General features: G+C 47.9%; 2 protein-coding genes across 2 annotated transcripts; one reads left to right on the forward strand and one right to left on the reverse strand.

Moving 5' to 3' along the window:
• Positions 1-661: 661 nt before the first annotated feature.
• On the reverse strand, positions 662-2755 carry N7481_008479 (CTD-interacting domain-containing protein; the record flags this gene model as incomplete). Its single annotated transcript, XM_057267698.1, has 4 exons — positions 662-2001; positions 2072-2171; positions 2286-2531; positions 2636-2755. 4 exons carry the CDS (start codon positions 2753-2755, stop codon positions 662-664), a joined length of 1806 nt encoding a protein of 601 aa, XP_057118375.1.
• A 5673-nt stretch (positions 2756-8428) lies between these two features.
• N7481_008480 (uncharacterized protein) lies at positions 8429-11138 on the forward strand (the record flags this gene model as incomplete). Its single annotated transcript, XM_057267699.1, has 4 exons — positions 8429-8830; positions 8884-9334; positions 9539-10098; positions 10152-11138. 4 exons carry the CDS (start codon positions 8429-8431, stop codon positions 11136-11138), a joined length of 2400 nt encoding a protein of 799 aa, XP_057118376.1.
• Positions 11139-17412: the final 6274 nt, after the last annotated feature.

Consider the following 17412-nt stretch of genomic DNA (forward strand, 5'->3'; position numbering starts at 1 on the left):
ATCATAGATCTTCTACTTCTAAATCGGAAGACTCTGGTGAATGAACGAGACCAGAGAGGCCGCTCGGTACTATGGCATGCAGCAAATACTGGCAACAAAAGACTGATCCTTCAACTGGCGAAGCTGTCGGATCTGGAGCCCGGGAATTCCGATGATAATGGTGTGTCTCCCCTGGGCCAAGCTAGGAAAAGAGGAAACATCAAGATATGTGCGCTTTTGCAGGGCCTTACTGCACGTGTTGGTTACTGAGGGGCGTCTGAGTACGATATGGACTATTCTAGCAATTCGAATGACATGAAATAAACATGGGCCATTAAAGGCAGCGTTGACACATTCTTGGCAATCTTAAGTTTGAAACCTGATTTGAGAGAGTTTGCAGTGATTTGGGAGAGTTTGCAGAGGACTGTCATAGTATGAAGCAGACACGAGTAGATAACTGTACCTTTGAAGATAAAGCGCCGACCGGGTATTGTCTAAGTGATACCCTGATGCTACGGTGAATGGAGCAAGCTCATAGTTTTGATGTTGGTTGATCTATATATTTGCAGCTGTGTTGTTCGATCGGACCGTGCGGTTCAGTAAAGTGAAAGCACATCTGTAGATACGCCATTCAAGTTCGGATTGGTGCTTTGGGTTGTCAGTTGTGCCAAAGAAGAAAGTCTTAGCGTCCATTGCCAAAGCCTTGACGTTTTAAGGAACTACCGCGGCCACGACCGCGGCCACCAAAGCCGCCTGAACTTCGGCCATGGTGCCCGCCAGTGCCATTTGCAACGCGTCGGCTGATGGCTTTAGATGAGACGCCAGCGCCGATTTCAATGTCTGGCTCCTCGACTACCATTCCCGATTTGATTGGGCAACCTCCGGTGCCACCATACTCCGCCGTGAGCAGCCATTTGCGATCCGCATTGGTGAATCGGTCGATTGGAATAACGCTGGTGCCAGTCTCATAATCGCTGCAGTCACGCGGGCCGAAGCCGACGCCCCATCGGGTGCGGAGTGGCCTCTCGCCCGAGCGGTAAGTTCCTGCTCCTTCACGAGCTCTCACCGCGTCCTGGCGACTAAGCATCTTAATGAAAGCACGACGCTTATCACTATCGATAATGCAGGTTTGAACGACGCCAAAAGTGCTGAAGTGCGAACTAAGATAAACCTCAGAGAAAACGCCGCTGACAGTAAGGGTGCGACTAAGAATTTTGATGTTCCCCGGGCCGATGGAGTAGTCCCACTCGACGAGCTTTGGACATGGCGGAAAGAGAGTATAGCCTTTTCGACGTGGGGACTCTGACTGGCGTCCCCTGTCCGGTGGACTACCCCTACGGTGTGCCTTGCCCCGATGACTTTGAAAATTGCCATGATATTCGTGGCAGAACGGCTGGCCGTGGCGGCGAGAGGGCAAGGCATTGAGATTTCGATGAAAATCCGGAGAGAGAGAGATTTGACGATACCCGTGGCCATCCACTTTCTCATATTCAAGATCGTCGCAGCTCTGCACGTCGGTTTGACCCCTTCCAAGGGCGCCCTGACCGGATATGGCGCCAAGGCCAGGCAGCTGAGCAGGGTTTGCAGCGCCCATGACATTATTCATGTTGGACAATTGCAGAGCTGCCGCCCACTGGTCCTGCGAGAACCCCGGCTGCAATCTCGCGTTTCCATACATAGCCGGAGCGGCTGCCAAAGGATTCGTAGACTGACTCTGACTCTGGGACTGTAACGTAACAGAGCACTGGCCAAGACCGCTCGAAGCGGTCAATGGGCCAGCCACGCCACCACCAGATCTAGCACTTGTATAGGGTATAGGCGTCGTGTGAGGTAATCGAAATGAATCAACAGTTGAAGTGGATTCCAGAGCAGAGACTGATGGGGTCAGGGCAGCAGACGCGTTAGCATGAGAAACAGAACTTGCCGCTTCGGGTGAGCTATTGACAGGCTGTAGTGGAGCTGGGACTTTTGAAGAGTTAAAGCACGCGGCTGACAAGCGTTGTGGCGTGTAAATTTGCACATCTGGGAAACCACAATACAGGTGACTGGATCAGAAGACGACGAAAGTTAAAGAATGGGATTGAAATCTTACCACGCGGCAGGAGGTTGAACTTGTCGCGCAATGAAGCAAGCATGGAGGATGGAATGGAGCCGCAGCACTCCCAGATGTCAACGAGCTTCTTGATCTTTTCCTAAAGTGACCAGAGACACATGCGTGAGCAACAAAATCTCCCGAGCTAGCAAAACTCACAAAGCAATGATTGAAAGTTGCCTGGCTGAAGATTTTGATTCAAGTGTATTTGTACCTCGTGATCCTTTGGCGCGCTGGAGATGATGTCGGTCATCAACACGGGCAACAACTTAGTAATTCGATCGACACCAGCAGCGAAAGTCCCATCCGGTGCGGCGTTCCGCGGAGGTCGGCCAGCTTTGCGAGTGGTTTCAATCCAGTGCCGGACTATAGAGTCTATCACATAGAGAACGCCCAACTTATGGGTGCCAGGGGCCTTCTTGAAGTGAGTGTAGATATTTTCAATGAGAACCGGTTCATCCTGTTTTGAAAAATTAGCCTCGTATCAAAATCATCGCAACGATCTCTTCATTGTCAGCCATCTCAACACGCGGCATGTCTTGAGACTAGGAGAATGTCTCGCACCTTAACATTGGCTGTGCACAGCTTAGTGATGCTGTAGACTTTGGAGCCAGAAGCCCCAGGCGGTTTCAAAGCCAACATTGACTGAAGGTAGTTTTCCAGCTCCGCTGCAGCCGAAGTCATGGCGGGCCGGCGCGAGTAGGAGCGACCACCGTGATCTTCCAGCAGCGTCTTCAACGAGGTTTCTGGATAGCTGTACTCTACGTATAGATGGTGCTGTAGAATTCGCTTGAATCAGGATGCAGTGACAAAAAAGAAATCCCGAGGAAGACGACGGTCAGCAGTTCGGGGGGGGGGGGGAGCACTGGCAATCAAACTGGATAAAAAAGGGTTCTTCAGAGAGAAGAAAATGTGAAAAGATCACAAGGGGCTTATTGCGATCATTTCCCTTCAGCATGTAGGTGTTTTACCGTGGGTCGTGGCTAACCCTTCTCACTACAGCGCAAGTGCATTCACTGTCGAGTCAGAGAACCTGCCGAGAACCTGCCGCTTTAGCTAGATGCAACGGGAGAAAAGGAGACTGCTGTGTCCGCTGGCCGCATTGGTCCGATGACAAGCGCTAGGAGCAAGGCGGTGAGACGAATCCGCACGATGCAGCGCGTCTTTCCCAGCTGGGTCGCGTCCGTCGGGCGCAGTATGCCAATCTGACCAGCAATCAGAAAAGAACATCAGTGATTCGTTCAGAGCGATTCGGAGAAAATCCTGAACGAAGCATGAATAAATATTATACGAGATCAATGATCATCGGGTGGGGTTAATTATGGACGACTTTTTTTCTTTTGCAAGGCCGAATCTGTGTTTGGCACTGACAAGGCATTAATAGCCAGATAATCGGCCAATGCATGGCCCCGGGCAAATCTTCAACCGTGCCAAGACAAAGTACCATCGGAGGAGATATTCATGGTATTCTGTCTAGGAACTGACCTTAAAACGACTGCTCTCGCGGCGAGTGATCTGAGGTAGATCTAGTGCTGCAGCCAGGCTTGTTGCTTGCTCAGCTACAACCAGGATTGACAGTGCTGGCCCTCAGCTCGTGGCCGGTAATTTGATGCATCATTGGCTGATTTTGCTTTTATAAAAAGTGTGGTCTCTCTTGGTGGTCGTCGATGCTGCGATGGCTCACACAGTCTAGTATGCGACCGGGCTATTGCTGCCGACGAGGCTTCGGACCAGACGAGAACAAGAGGTTCATAGCCGTCGGAGTACGGCAAGTTCCTAATGCAGTGACAGTCAACCTTCGATCGGACAGGCTAATGCTGGAGGGGTGAAAACACTTTGGAACGCTACCGTATGGCTAACCAGAGGGCCTCAAAGCCTTTTTGAATTGGGCCCGCTGAATATGTTAGGCGAAGTGGCCCTTTCAACCAAGTCTTTAGAAACAAAAAAGGCGCAAACGCACTGGAAGCCAGTGGTTTGGCTCATCAGCTTGGTGCACCTGGCTTGATTTCAAGGACGATGGGGAATATAGCTCGATCATGTCGAGTGCAATATCGACATTCGCCCTACGACCGCAAAGGGACATCAGCGATATTTTCTGAATAACGGAGAGCCTCAAACAGATAGACTCTTCAGTTCCGGGCGTTGGCAATGGGCAGTGGCAACGCACTGGGGTGACTTACAGGACATTGAGCGACTCGCGATAGAAAATTTGCCTTCCTATACAGTGAGTTTCCAGCACGGAAAATTACTCTCAAAACTGCCGCAATGATAAGAACTTGCGATGTCAGCTATTGCTGTCAATTGCATTCTAGCAAGGCCAAACGGCTGCATGAAGGGTGACTTCGATCTATCACTAATTATCAGTAGGCAGCTTTTGAAGGATCTTCATAACTCACTGTGCCCGCAGCTCCGATCGGTCTAAGGCCATCCAGGATCCGTCTAATGGCTTCTCAGAGGAGTGGCGGAGGTGGGGCTGATCCTACAGTAGGCCTTTTCCATGTGAGCATGATTTAAATGACGGAGCGGCTTCACTCACTTGCTGTTTGAAGGCTTCAGCATCGAACAATGACAGGCTAGTGTGCTGCAAAAGCTTAATTTAAGTATAAGTGCATGACTTCGAGGTCAGTCCATACCGAAGTGTGGCTGGCGAAGACGAAAATCGATCGATATTCTCTGCCCCAGAGTGGTAAAAGAATGTTTGCAAATGACTGTTCTCCTATCGAGGGACCGAGCATTTATAGAATTGTAGTCAGTCGTTCTGCTTACATTGACGCAATGATCATTATAAATTATGAGGGCATAAACACAGACGAGCCTTTAATTGCAGCTAGTTCAACGTTTCAACATTGATGTAACGCAGAACTCAGAGGGAATGCATTTCCTACTCGGAAAATCCAGTATATGAAGAATGGTTCTTCACAGTTGGCACCGTTTGAACATTCCTGGAGATGTGACAGAAAAGAATCGACGACGCGTTGCAACATTAATCAATGTGAGAACGTACGTTGTCGCGACAGGTGAGGCAGCAACTGGTCATCCCTAGACCTGTGCATGGGAGTACCATTCCCATAGGTCCCATGGGAGTCCTGCTTATGTAAGTGGGAGTAGTCCCACTTACGTAAGTCCCATGGTCCCATGGGAATGGGATAGGACTGAAGGCCATGCCCATGGGAGTCCCATGGGACTCCCGTAGAAAATACGCTAACTATATATGGCTAGGGTATATCTTTGATCTAACCTAAGAAAGTAATTTTTGATATTTCATGTAACCTTTGGCAAAATATATATCTGCGTAATAAGTTCGTACACCACCACTCTGATATATATTTTACTTAAATTTATATTGATCATTAATTAACTTATTCTCTTTTAATTAATACTAATTTTATTTAAAAACAATTATTCAAAGAGTCTTGGCAGGTCCCATGGGACCTGCCAAGACTCCCATGGGATGGGATAGGATTGATAATTAGTCCCATGGGATCTTGGCAAATGGGATAGGATTCGATTTTTACTCCCATGGGACTCCCATGCACAGGTCTAGTCATCCCATTCCATTCCTCCCGCCGATTATGAGCGCTTTCTTTCACTCAAAGTACGCCTTATCAATTATATACAGGTACCAAGCCGCGCACCTAGCTTCTTGGCAACTCAAGCGAGGAGTTTTCTTTCTTCATTTGAGGGAGACATGGTTTTTGTCTGAGTGACTAAGTATGAATTCTTTCTGTTTACAGTACATCCCGGTGAGGCCGATTACGAGCTCAAGTGACTGTTATCCAAGGCCTCGAGTCTCATCCCCTTATTTAATGCAACCTGTAGCCAGATACGACTCCCCTATGAGGACGTTCGACTACACTTTGCGCAGATATCGAATGATCCCGTCTTGGTGGGTATGGGACCCGAGATGGATGACGCAGCTGCAGTGGGAATAGAGCTGTGCCGCCGCACCAGCAGAACACCCTGTCAAGTTCGTCACCGAGGGAAGACTGGTAGAGCCATGGCCAGCAGCATCAAATTAAGCCTGCAGTATTCAACATTTTATCATTTAACGGTCATTCTCTTGGTTCTCCCCTCAATTATGGACAGTTATCGCAGCTGACAAGTGGTGATGAAAGTCTCAACTCTATAAATAAACCAAGCCTCCCCTCGCCGAAAGACCTGCTATCGTGACATCCTCAAATCAGACCTGGACTGAAAAAGCTCTGCCCCTCTTCTCTTCGCCGATCCTTTCTGCGAACACGACTGAGAGTACGATATCGTACACAGCCGCCAATTTAGACAACAACATCAATATTGGAATGGTATTGGAATATCTCGAACTAGCTCTTAGCCTCTATTCAAATATTTTCTGTCTGGAATTCAATAAAGCTGGAATCGTCTTTGCGGTTAGATTCACAACAACGCCCACAGCTCATCTTGGCTTGATTGTGAAGACTGCCCCTGATTAAAATGTGCACTGATGCTCAGCCATCTTACCATATGCTAACGAGAAGATGCCCCTGAATAGGAATTCCAGCTTACTATCCACCAAAAATTAGGCGAAGCGCCTATATCTTTGTGTAGTTCTTCCTGGGTTTGACTCTCATGACCCAATTTTTGAAAGAGCACAAAGGAAGCAGACGACTTGCCTTCATCGAAGACCTTATTGGTAAGTTATCTAGTAGCAAGGATACACGTGATGCTCATCTGATTTCGTTGTTAGATTTCTCAGAAGAGCTTCTTATTACCCTCTGGTCTCCTCTAGCAAAGAACAGCCCGGAAGCTTCAACGGAGCTCCGAGTTTATCCGAAAAAATATCCTTCGGAGATCTCATACAACACATCATACACTCATCGCGACGTTCTACTATCCTGCTCTCTTGCGGCTCACGATTGAGCAAAAGTTTTCCACTAAGCCGTTTCAAGTGCCGCAGGCGCTTCAACCTCTACAGTACCAGGGGCGAATTTTCATTAAAGCTCTTATGCTGGGCTGGAAGTTTACCAAGGATTATGGGCACTCGACGCAACGCCGGACATCCTTCTCGGGCCAAAAAGAAAAGGAGCTCAATAGAAACGAGTCATTGTTTCTTTCAGTAATAAATTGGCACCTATTTATATCGCACGGAGTATTCTCTTACTGCAAGTCGAAGGTACTATATCACGTTCGAAACCCAGTTGTTGCTCTGGCCGACCATATATTTGTTCTGTAATTTGATCATGACGAGGTTCCTCTCATACTATAATATACCGGAACATTTACCCCGGGCGCAATCATCATAGGCGAGTTGAATGCCCAACAATATGTCAAAAAATAACATTTCACCAATTAATTCGCTCTCTGCTTATGCCCTTTGATGGCAAAGGGCCAGTACATGTATTTGCGGGTCCGTCATGGTTTTGACGAAATGTTGCCGGATTGGACAGGAAAGCGCTTTTCCCCACGCACGCTTTCTGGTGTTGTTGCGTATTGGCAACATGACTTGGTCTCGTTCCCTCTTGCCCAACCTGTCATGAGTGAGCGTCGGAGGTAGAAGAAATTACGAAATGTGAGATCAGCTCACCGCCAGGTGGGGTCCGCGCAGTATTGTAATACGCGGCACTGCTATCATGTAACCTTTTCTTCCCACCAGTCATCGCGCCACCCTGTGGGGATCACCGGGCCGACTGTGGGGCTATAGCATTGCCGATTAATCCGAGATTATGATTTGGTTACATAGCGTCAATGATCCTGTAAAATGAAGTAAAGTCCATGGTCATATCATACTCACAAGTGAGCACCTTTTGAAGTAACTTTCCTTGTTCCGGTTTAATACATGCAGAAAAACAGAAGATATATTAAAATTCATTCTAAACTTGCCGAGGAACTCTTCTTTGATGTTCATTACCATTCTAACCGAGAACCCGAGGTTTTGCCGTGATTCGGACGCACTGGCTCCACGCCGCGGTCCACTTGATTGTACCATTTGTGCTGAACTTTCACTGCGAATCCTAAGTTCTCTTGGTGGAACAACTGCCTGTTTGCCTTCATTTCCTTCATCCCGTTTTTCGACTCCTACCACAGATATATCTGAGTCACAGCATTTGGCCATATCTCGAATATATATCCTTTTGACGCGATTTACATTTATCAAAACTTGGGGTAATCATCTAAGTGAGGCGAGCAAGCCCTGAAGCATTCACCCTATCAACCTAGAGTCATGATGTCAAGTCCCACGAAGGAGGAAAAATCATATCATTCCCAAGAATTGAAACAAGATCGATCACTGCTGGAAGGTCTGCCTCCCTCGGGGGGTGGTACCGACGTGACAAATCCTCTGTTGAATCACCCAATGACCTAAAATTTGACACGACATCGAGAGACGAAGCTTGCCCATCGCCGATGCGTACGCGCTCCATACACCGAGAACAGAATACTCGCCTGCAGGATGACTCGATGCTTCTCGAGGCGAAACGCGTGGTATCTCGCTCCACCCAAGGCGGAGATGGCGAGTACGGTGAGCGATATTCGATGAATCGAGCCCGATCGCATCATGGTGAACCTGCCGATGCGTTCGACGAGGCCATCAATCCTCTTCACGAAAAGACTGTTATATATCAACCTCCCGAGAGCCCGAGCACCAAGCTTGCCGCTTTAGTGAAGAATATCCACCAATCTAGCTTCGTTGTTCGCTATCTGACCTACATCGTGCCTATGGCCTTGATTCTCTTGATCCCCCTGCTTGTCGGTGGACTCGAATATCCCAATTCCAGCGTCGGTGGTGTTGAATTGATGTGGGAAAATGTCTGCCACCCGCTGCGGGTATTTTCGCTCGTATATTTAGCAACAATTCAAAGAAATGGCGCGATATGGCGAAACAATTGGAAGTTCATTTCGCCCTTTTCCTCTGGTGGCTCGCCGTGGAGATCTCGTTTCTACCCACCATGAAAAATCATCATGTGGACGGTGAAAAAACCACACGGAGTTGGGAGAATACACTTAACAAGATCATTATTGTCGTTTTGGTGTGGAAAATTCTCAACTTGATCGAGAAGTTCGTCATTCAAGCAATCGCTATCAGCTTCCACCAGCGCACCTACGCCGACCGAATCGAGACCAATAAGTTTCAGATCGGGAGCTTGACCAAGCTTCGTCGCTTATCGCAAACCCGGTTCGGGGATGAGGATGAGGCATTTAAGAATAATTCGAACACACAGACCTTTGATTACATCAAAAGCCCCTTAAAGTATGCCACTCAGGCCGGGGTCGCTGCTCAGCGCGCTGTAACAAAAGCTGGCAACAAATTCAGTGATATAGCAGGCGGTGTGGTTGCTGTTGTGATATGAGGCTGGCGCAGGCCAGGAACAAAGCCGCAACATCGGAAATAATCCCGGGTTGCCTATACGAAGAATCAAGTTGATTGCAAATCAACTTGGTCTTCTCGTTGTATATATAGCCTCATGTATCCCCTCAAGAATAATAACTTAAAATAATTCCTCTGAGTTACAACAGTTGCCGATTTCACCGGCAGGCAGCCAAAGAGTAGCAGTGACCCCTACCAAATTATCCTCATGCTTCTCCGCTCTACCTCTGGGTGTCAAGGTTTAGCTCGTCGTCTTTATCGCACCTTCGTGCGCGATGGCTTCGATAAGGTCTTCTCGAGTGATCTTAAGGAGGCTTTTGACAATCATGAGGAGGCCGAGGCCGCTTTCTCTATGTTCGATCGGGACCTGAACGGAGATATCTCTATGGATGAGCTGGAAGCTGCTTGTGTGGATATTGGCCGAGAGCGCAAGTCCATCACTGCGTCACTGAAAGGCCTCGATTCGGTCATTTCTAAGCTGGATCAAGTCGTCATGTTCTTCGTGTTTGTCATTGTGCTTCTTGTATTCCTCTCATTGATCTCAACTTCTGCTGCTGGTGTGCTCACCTCTGCTGGCTCCACTATTTTGGGTCTGTCTTGGTTGTTTTCCACCACTGCCACCGAGTTCCTGCAGTCAATTATTTTCGTCTTCGTGAAGCACCCATTCGATGTTGGCGACCGCGTGACCATTTACGGTAACTCTGGGGATGTTGGTTTAGGCGATGACTACTTCGTCAAAGAAATCACTCTCCTATACACCAGGTTCAAATAATGCAAGGCCATGTGCTCCAGGCGCCAAACAGTTACTTAAATGCGCTTTATATCCTGAATCAGCGACGTTCAGGTGCGCTAGCGGAGGCCGTTCCCATAGTCATCAAATACGGCACGAGTATCGAGCAAATTGAAGAACTTCGCCGGTGGTTACTTGAATTTGTCCGAAGTGAGAAGCGCGACTTCCAGAGTGATATCGCAACCGAGCTCCGTGAGGTGACGGAAAACTTTTCGGTCACCCTAAATATCGTCTTCTTCTACAAGTCGAACTGGCAGAATGAGGGCCTCCGCTTGCTGCGCCGTAAAAAAATTATCTGCATGCTCATGACTACACTCCAAGAGATCGGCATCGAGGGCCCTCGGATGAACCTCCAGGGCTACAAACTCGACACGCCATTCCACGTTCACTATTCTGACTGGCCGACGAGGGAACTAACCAAACTCCAGACGACTCAAGAAAGCGCGAAAATTCCGATCGGCGAATCATCAGAGAGCGCTGTTATCAGTACCGGTAGCGGTGCCCGCTCGGATTCCATCCTACGCCAGGGCATGGACACTGCCGCTGCTCGATCTCGCGGCCAACCGCATTCACGAAAACATGTCGATTTTTCTCTGGGCATGTCGGATTTCATTTCTAATGATATCATGGGCGACGTCTTCGACGACCGCATCAACCACATTGATGATGTTGTTCGTACCGCCAACCGCGAAAGTACCCAGCGCTGTACGCGAGACGTTGCTGAGGCCGAAGAAGAGTCTTGTGGTCGTGATCCCTCCCGAAGGAGTTGTTCCCTGGAAAGCAGCAGTCTCTCGCAAGATAGACGACCCTCAATAGAAATAGACGCCCTCAGCACATGTAGTGGTACCCTCTCTACTCAAAATAGTATCTTCCGGCCTCGCAACAGTGCCAGCCACCGTCGGGGGGACCTGGAATCTGGTCGCAGTGTGTCACCTATTCCAAATACCGGTGAAGACTAGTATAAGGTTAATTGCTCTTTTGCATTCCAGACCTGGCAGATGAAATTCGAGATCGGTTTAGGCATAGTCGACATATTCAAAGAGAGCTTGTGATCGTATATAATTGCGCTCTCAGCATCTTTAGACGGCCGGATTTTACCTAAAAAAAGCAAGATTTGTGGAAAATTGCTATTGAGACCACTAACTAGTATTCCAAATATATTTCACAGTGGAGGAAAAATACATACTTTTCATTTCACCTTCCAATTCTTCCAGCTCGATTGCCATTTGGCACATGATGCGTTAGAACAGATGCACGGTTCCCTTTGTCAGACGTTGTAGATTCAGGTATCTCACCAAAATACGTGGGCAGACAGCCCACGTATTTTGGTGAGACCTATAACCCTTTCGATACGAACGTTTCATACATCCTGTACTTCTCATCTACTGGGAAACCCAAAATTGGGATCTGAAGCTTTTTAATGAAAGCGCCTTTGATTGATTATAAGTTAATTTAGCCTCAAGAAGCAGCTATATCCTTATTCGATGGCGATACGTCTCCCTGTCTGAAACATCGTCGGACACGAACGGTAATGATTCCACGGCTGCTGTTAGACTGGATTGGGTGCGCACACCTCCGTCCGACCTTGTCCAGATGTTTTCTCCCAACATCTATAATTAAAGCTGTCCGATAATATTCCGAGAGATAGATTGGCCACATACACTAGATACAGTTTAGGGAGGGAAGCGGGAAGGGCTATTGGCTAACCGGGAGCTAGAATAGTTACCGTATTCAACGCATAGGCTTCATCCGACAGATCCGAGCGCCCCTCGCTCTCGACATGACTTAATTGCCCATCCTAGTTGTAGAGGTCTCCGTGATCACGCTTGATAGCATCAGCACCTTTCTCAGCCACCATGTAGACCGAATTCTGGATGCGGCAGTCGGGAATAACAGGGATGACAGAGGCGTCAATAACACGGAGCTTGTTAATTCCGTGCACCTTCAGATGAGCATCGACCACACCCTGTTTGATATCCTTGGACAGGCGAGCGGTACCGCAAGGATGGAAAGAGGTTTGAGAACGATCCAACACGGTTCGCTTCATTGCCTCATCGTCGTGCAGCGGCATTTCCCACGGGTATTCGTCCTCAACAATGTCCTTGAACCCTTCGCCATTCTTGAGAACATCATAGGCAAATCTAATACCTTCACGAACGGCAATAATGTCGAGGTCATTGTTGAAGTAGTTTAAGTTGATGTTGGCTTGCTGTAGGGGGTCCGCGCTGTTAAGCGTAACCTCACCGCCTTCGGAGACGGGACGAACAAGATCCACCATAACCGTCATGTAACTGCCCTTATTGGGGTGGGGGAAGTGCCACTGGAATGCACTCCCAAACAATGGGATGAAATCAAGCTCGAAATGAGGCTGGCCATACGGGCAAAAGGGATCTTGGCCACCATTAGAAGCCTTTGCCTCGCGGTACTCAGGCGATTTCTCCAAGTACTTATCAATACGAGGGAAACCGATCATCTCAAGGAAGGGCGATCCCATAGGACCAGCATGACCATTAGCGTAAGTTGATAAGACTTTGTCCTGGAGGGGACCCTTTCGCAAGACGTGGCTATCCATTGAGAATTCATCCTTCAGACGAAGGACGAAGGGGACGCCCGGGTGATCTAGAAGATGCTGGCCAACGTGGCGCGAATCGACGATCACGGGAATTCCATGCTTGTTGAGCTCAGGAGCTGGTCCAATGCCGCTGAGCATCAAGAGCTTCGGGGATTCAAAAACACCCTGAGAGACTATAACTTCACGGTCGGCATAGAAACTAAGCTCTTGGCCAGATTTTGTGATGACTGTCACACCCTTAGCTGTGCGATCGGCATCGTCGATAATAAGGCGCTTTGAGTGCACTGCAGGCAGAATAGTAATGTTTCGCTTGTCCGCCACCGCAAGGAAGCTGCCCGAGCGCCGACCCTTATAGATAGTGTTGATGCTGTGTACTAGACCACGCATCGTTCCATCAAAGATGTTCTCTGAGAGAGGCTCGCCAGTAGATTTCCAAGCCCGGGAGAGGAGCTCACGGAAACCCTTCATCTCTGGCATGAGTTCGGCATGAGAGATTGGGATAGGACCCCCCGCGCCGATTTTCTTGAGTTCTGGCGGATACAAGCCAGCGTCGTCGTGATAGGTCACACTCTTACGAAGATAAGGGACAAGAGGATCCCAGGTCCATTCTTTCCCGCCATATTCCTCCCACATATCGAAAGTGCCTTTCGAACCAGGCACCCAGGAAAAATAGTTCAGGGACGAACTACCGCCAAGGGCTTTTCCACGGGTGTTAGGCTTCTCAACACGCTCGTAATCGGGGCGCTTGACCATGGTGGTCTTGTAGGCCCAGTCGTACTGGCTACCCCGGATATCCATTGCCAACCCGGGTGTCCGGATCTCTTCATTATCCTTGGAGCTGCCAATGCCGGCCTCGAGGACCAGGATTTTGGCATTAGGGTTTTCGGCGAGGCGACAGGCAACAATGTTGCCTGCTGTGCCACCACCAACGACAATGAAGTCAAAGTGAGCACCGTCCTGGACAGCCATGTTGAAAGATTGATGGAGATGTAACTGAGTGCGATTAGAAGAAGATATGATGGGTGAGACCGGTGAACAATCTACCTTTTATAGTCGGAGGTATTTTGCTTCTCGAGAAGATCATGATTCATTATACTGATGCGCAGAGTTCTTGTGGGCCCCATGGTGGGGTTCATGGACCGGATCTTGCCATGTGATGCCCAACACCGTACCTCACGAAGCCGAATATGGAATTACTATTTGACCAATAAGGAATTGTTTTCTTGGGTGTGCTCAGGCGAGTGGTAATGCATATGGACTAATTAGGAAGTAGGATTTTATGAGAATGATCACACGTATTTCACTGGCTTCGGACACCGAGAATAACTTCTAGCCTAGTCTATTCACTTGGCCTAGATCTTTGCTCACCCCGCCCTCGGCCTGACCATTCCTTATAGGGAAGAATGAAGTACAAATGTGAGATATGGACGTCGATCAAGTTAAGTCAACTGAAGAGACAATAACAACGAGTAACCCTTGGGAGACGAGCTGTCACGACAAATTCAATTCCCAGCCAAAGATTATGTTCATATATCTAGTCTTGACGACATTACAGCTTACTGAGGAAATGTTCGAGGTAAGCTAACATTATTATGACACATTCCATGTTCATACACAAAGATTTTCTTCCAAACCATTTAGTTCCGTAACTAGCACTGTGTATATAAGACTTTCAATCGGTATTTCTCTTGTCCTTTGCTCATTGAATGCGCATAAAGCACATTAAATCTTTTATCGAAATGGAAAAATACTACACACTTACCGAAAATTTAAGCAATATTCGGGCCTATCATTTACACTAGTGCTTGCTAATACTAACTAGGTCATCCGTTTGCCAGGAATGTCGCAGCTGTCCTTTCGGGGAACAGATTGGGCATTGGGACTGTTCTGCTTTAAGGTACTCAGCTAATCGAAACATTGACTCATCTCACACAAGAAGAATGGCAAACAGTTTGTGTCATCTGAGGAGCACCCATGGTGGTTCTATGACATGCTGATCGAAAAATAGGGTTCTTCATGCCGGAGCACCACTACTGAAAGGGGGCTCCGTATCAGGAAAGTGGGGCCGCGAGTGCTGCACTGTGGAGAATATGATATAGAGCTCTGCGAATTTGGCCGGGGCTTTGTAGATCCAAAATATCCGACCTACGACAATCTCGAGCGTTGACACGACCTATCCTGTGGTAGTAGCCATTACATTAGAGTCGGCGTCTTTTTTGGATGGCATTAAAGTTTCGTTCAATCCCTTTTTACAGATGGGAACAGTGGAGCACGTCGCCCCAGCACAGGGCACAAACCCCAGCAATGGGTTCGTTCGGAAGTCTCGGTAGGACAGAAATTTGTTGTATATCATGCTTCAGCCTAGTCGGCATCAAATTATGACTGCGTCATGAGTGGAGCAGGATATCCTGGCATTGGCCCATGCCATTGACCAACACAGAGATTAGACCGCAAGCCATGGCTTCGGATGATGAGTGGTTCTAAAAGACCCAGCTGGAAGTATGAAGATTTAACTATTGGGTTTAAGCAGCGTGATACTTGTCGCGAATATGATGCGATTTACTGCCTTTGTACCCGCCTTCCTAGGTAGACACACCCTTTCCTTCCACCTCACATTTACCTACCTGCCTGTCTGTCTATCTACTAGAGACAATACCTCTCGACAGACAGGTACCTCGAGCAACGTCACCGCTCTCGCCGTCGCAAACCTTAAACGTATACCCCCTTCTCATAGGCGTAAAGCATCTCCCGATCAACGAAACAAGCTTGTGTGCTACGAAACAGTGGTAATACGGACGCTCAAATTGCTGCACAGGTTGGGATTTCTTATCTTCAGGTTCAAAATGCTTGTATGGATGAAAGAGCTACACTGCGTAAAGCTCAGGGTCTTCCTTCTAGATGAACGGAAAAGCAACTTGATATGATAATTGGTTGAATTTCGTTTGTCAACAGAACGTCAAAGAATGCCCTATGACTATATAGAAATTGTATCTCTCTATATCTAAAGCGACCTTACGAAAAACTTTGTTTTGACAAGGCTATCACCGCTATATGTGTATTCGCGAACCTCCTCTTTCTGAGCTTACACGGATCCTTCGTCTCAAATGGTTCTTATAGTATGTTAATTGGACATGCGAGGAACGCGAGAGAAAACTATAGACTGATGAAACTTCTGAACAATCTGGATGGATGTTCTGGGGCTTTTCTTATGTTATTGAGAGCCTCTTGTCTATCTATTGGAGAAACACTACAGCGCTATTGATACCGATCGGTATAATGAGCCTATTATGCCTATGATGTATCGGACTGTTGATATACTTCTATGAGAGGGAGTGTATATTGTTGTGATATGAGGCTGGTGCAGATCACGAACCAAGCCGAACCGTCGCCGAGATATCTATACGAAGCACCAAGTTTATTGGAAATCAACTTGTTCTTCTCGTTGTATATATATCCTAGTCAACAGTATCAAGAGTGTCAGGTACCCTGAATTGCGTAAGGCTGTCTATAGTAAGTTTCCCTAGTAGCCACAGCAGAGCATCTTCGACGACTTCGTCCACTAGCGAGAGACTAACGCCAAACCTAGGTCTGTTCAGCCGTGTCAACAAGAGCCTGGGCTGAAGCTGCAGCAGCATACAGAAGCAGCGATCAAGGCTGCGTAGAACCCCACAGGTATGATCTATTCTACGTAGCTAAGCAGGTATCTACAAATCACTACTGAGTGAACATCCGTACATAGTTCTCCTCTGGAAGGCAATTTGATTCAAAAGCCCGGCTTGATTTAATTTTTGTTCGGATTTTTAATGAGAAATGATAAGGCCATGACCATGCGTTAGATTAGATCGGTAAATGGCAAATAATGCTGACTAGTCATCTCTACCCATACGCAAGATATGCCCGTTGCCCTACTAACGGCCATTGGCCTAGCCCCCCTGACAGTTCCCATCTTTCATATTATTCTTGTGCTAGACTCACCTTTGCATTCCACACCAACTCTCGCGGTCATCTACTCCTGGTTCGCTGTAGACCAATCTCCGACCTTAGTATCCCGATCAGGTTATCACTTTATGTGCTGTATAAATGCCCATCACGAGGGTCTTCTCGCCCCCGATGAGAAAAGGAATACCAAAAATAACGGCCCTCAATCCATGGACAACATCGCGGAAGACGCCCGCAAAGTGCTAAGTCACATCGAAAACAGTGGCACAGAGGACCGACATGTCACCGGATATATCCTATTGCCTGCTTTGAGTAGATGGCCGGGCTCTCGATGGCGCACTTCAGGAGGCTACCATGGTGGCCCACTCTCCACGGGACTTGATTGCTGTATCTCCCCTGCCACTACTTTCCGTCCATTTTAAGGGTGCTTAACGTGCTTGTGGGGCTCAACAAAATTTCACATAGACTTCTGCCAGGACTCGGCAGTTTGTTTGCTCTAAATCCAGAAAGGCCATTTCATAGTATCGACGAGGGAACTTTGTGTCTTTTATAGATAATATTGCTTCATGAAGCTCCAGTCTTTGCTTCTTCGTAAAAGGGGTTTTCATGTGAAACAGTTCATCTTTCAAGGTGGCCGAGCTAGCATCCATATCCTGGCCGTGAAGTATGTTATTCATGGCATTCATTTGAGGTGGGCGCAATATATCCCTCGGCCTGTATGT

This window comes from Penicillium waksmanii (genome assembly GCF_028829765.1).
Source record: "Penicillium waksmanii strain IBT 27052 chromosome Unknown utg000008l:1.0-5622682.0:1.0-5626561.0, whole genome shotgun sequence".
Lineage (NCBI taxonomy): Eukaryota > Fungi > Ascomycota > Eurotiomycetes > Eurotiales > Aspergillaceae > Penicillium > Penicillium waksmanii.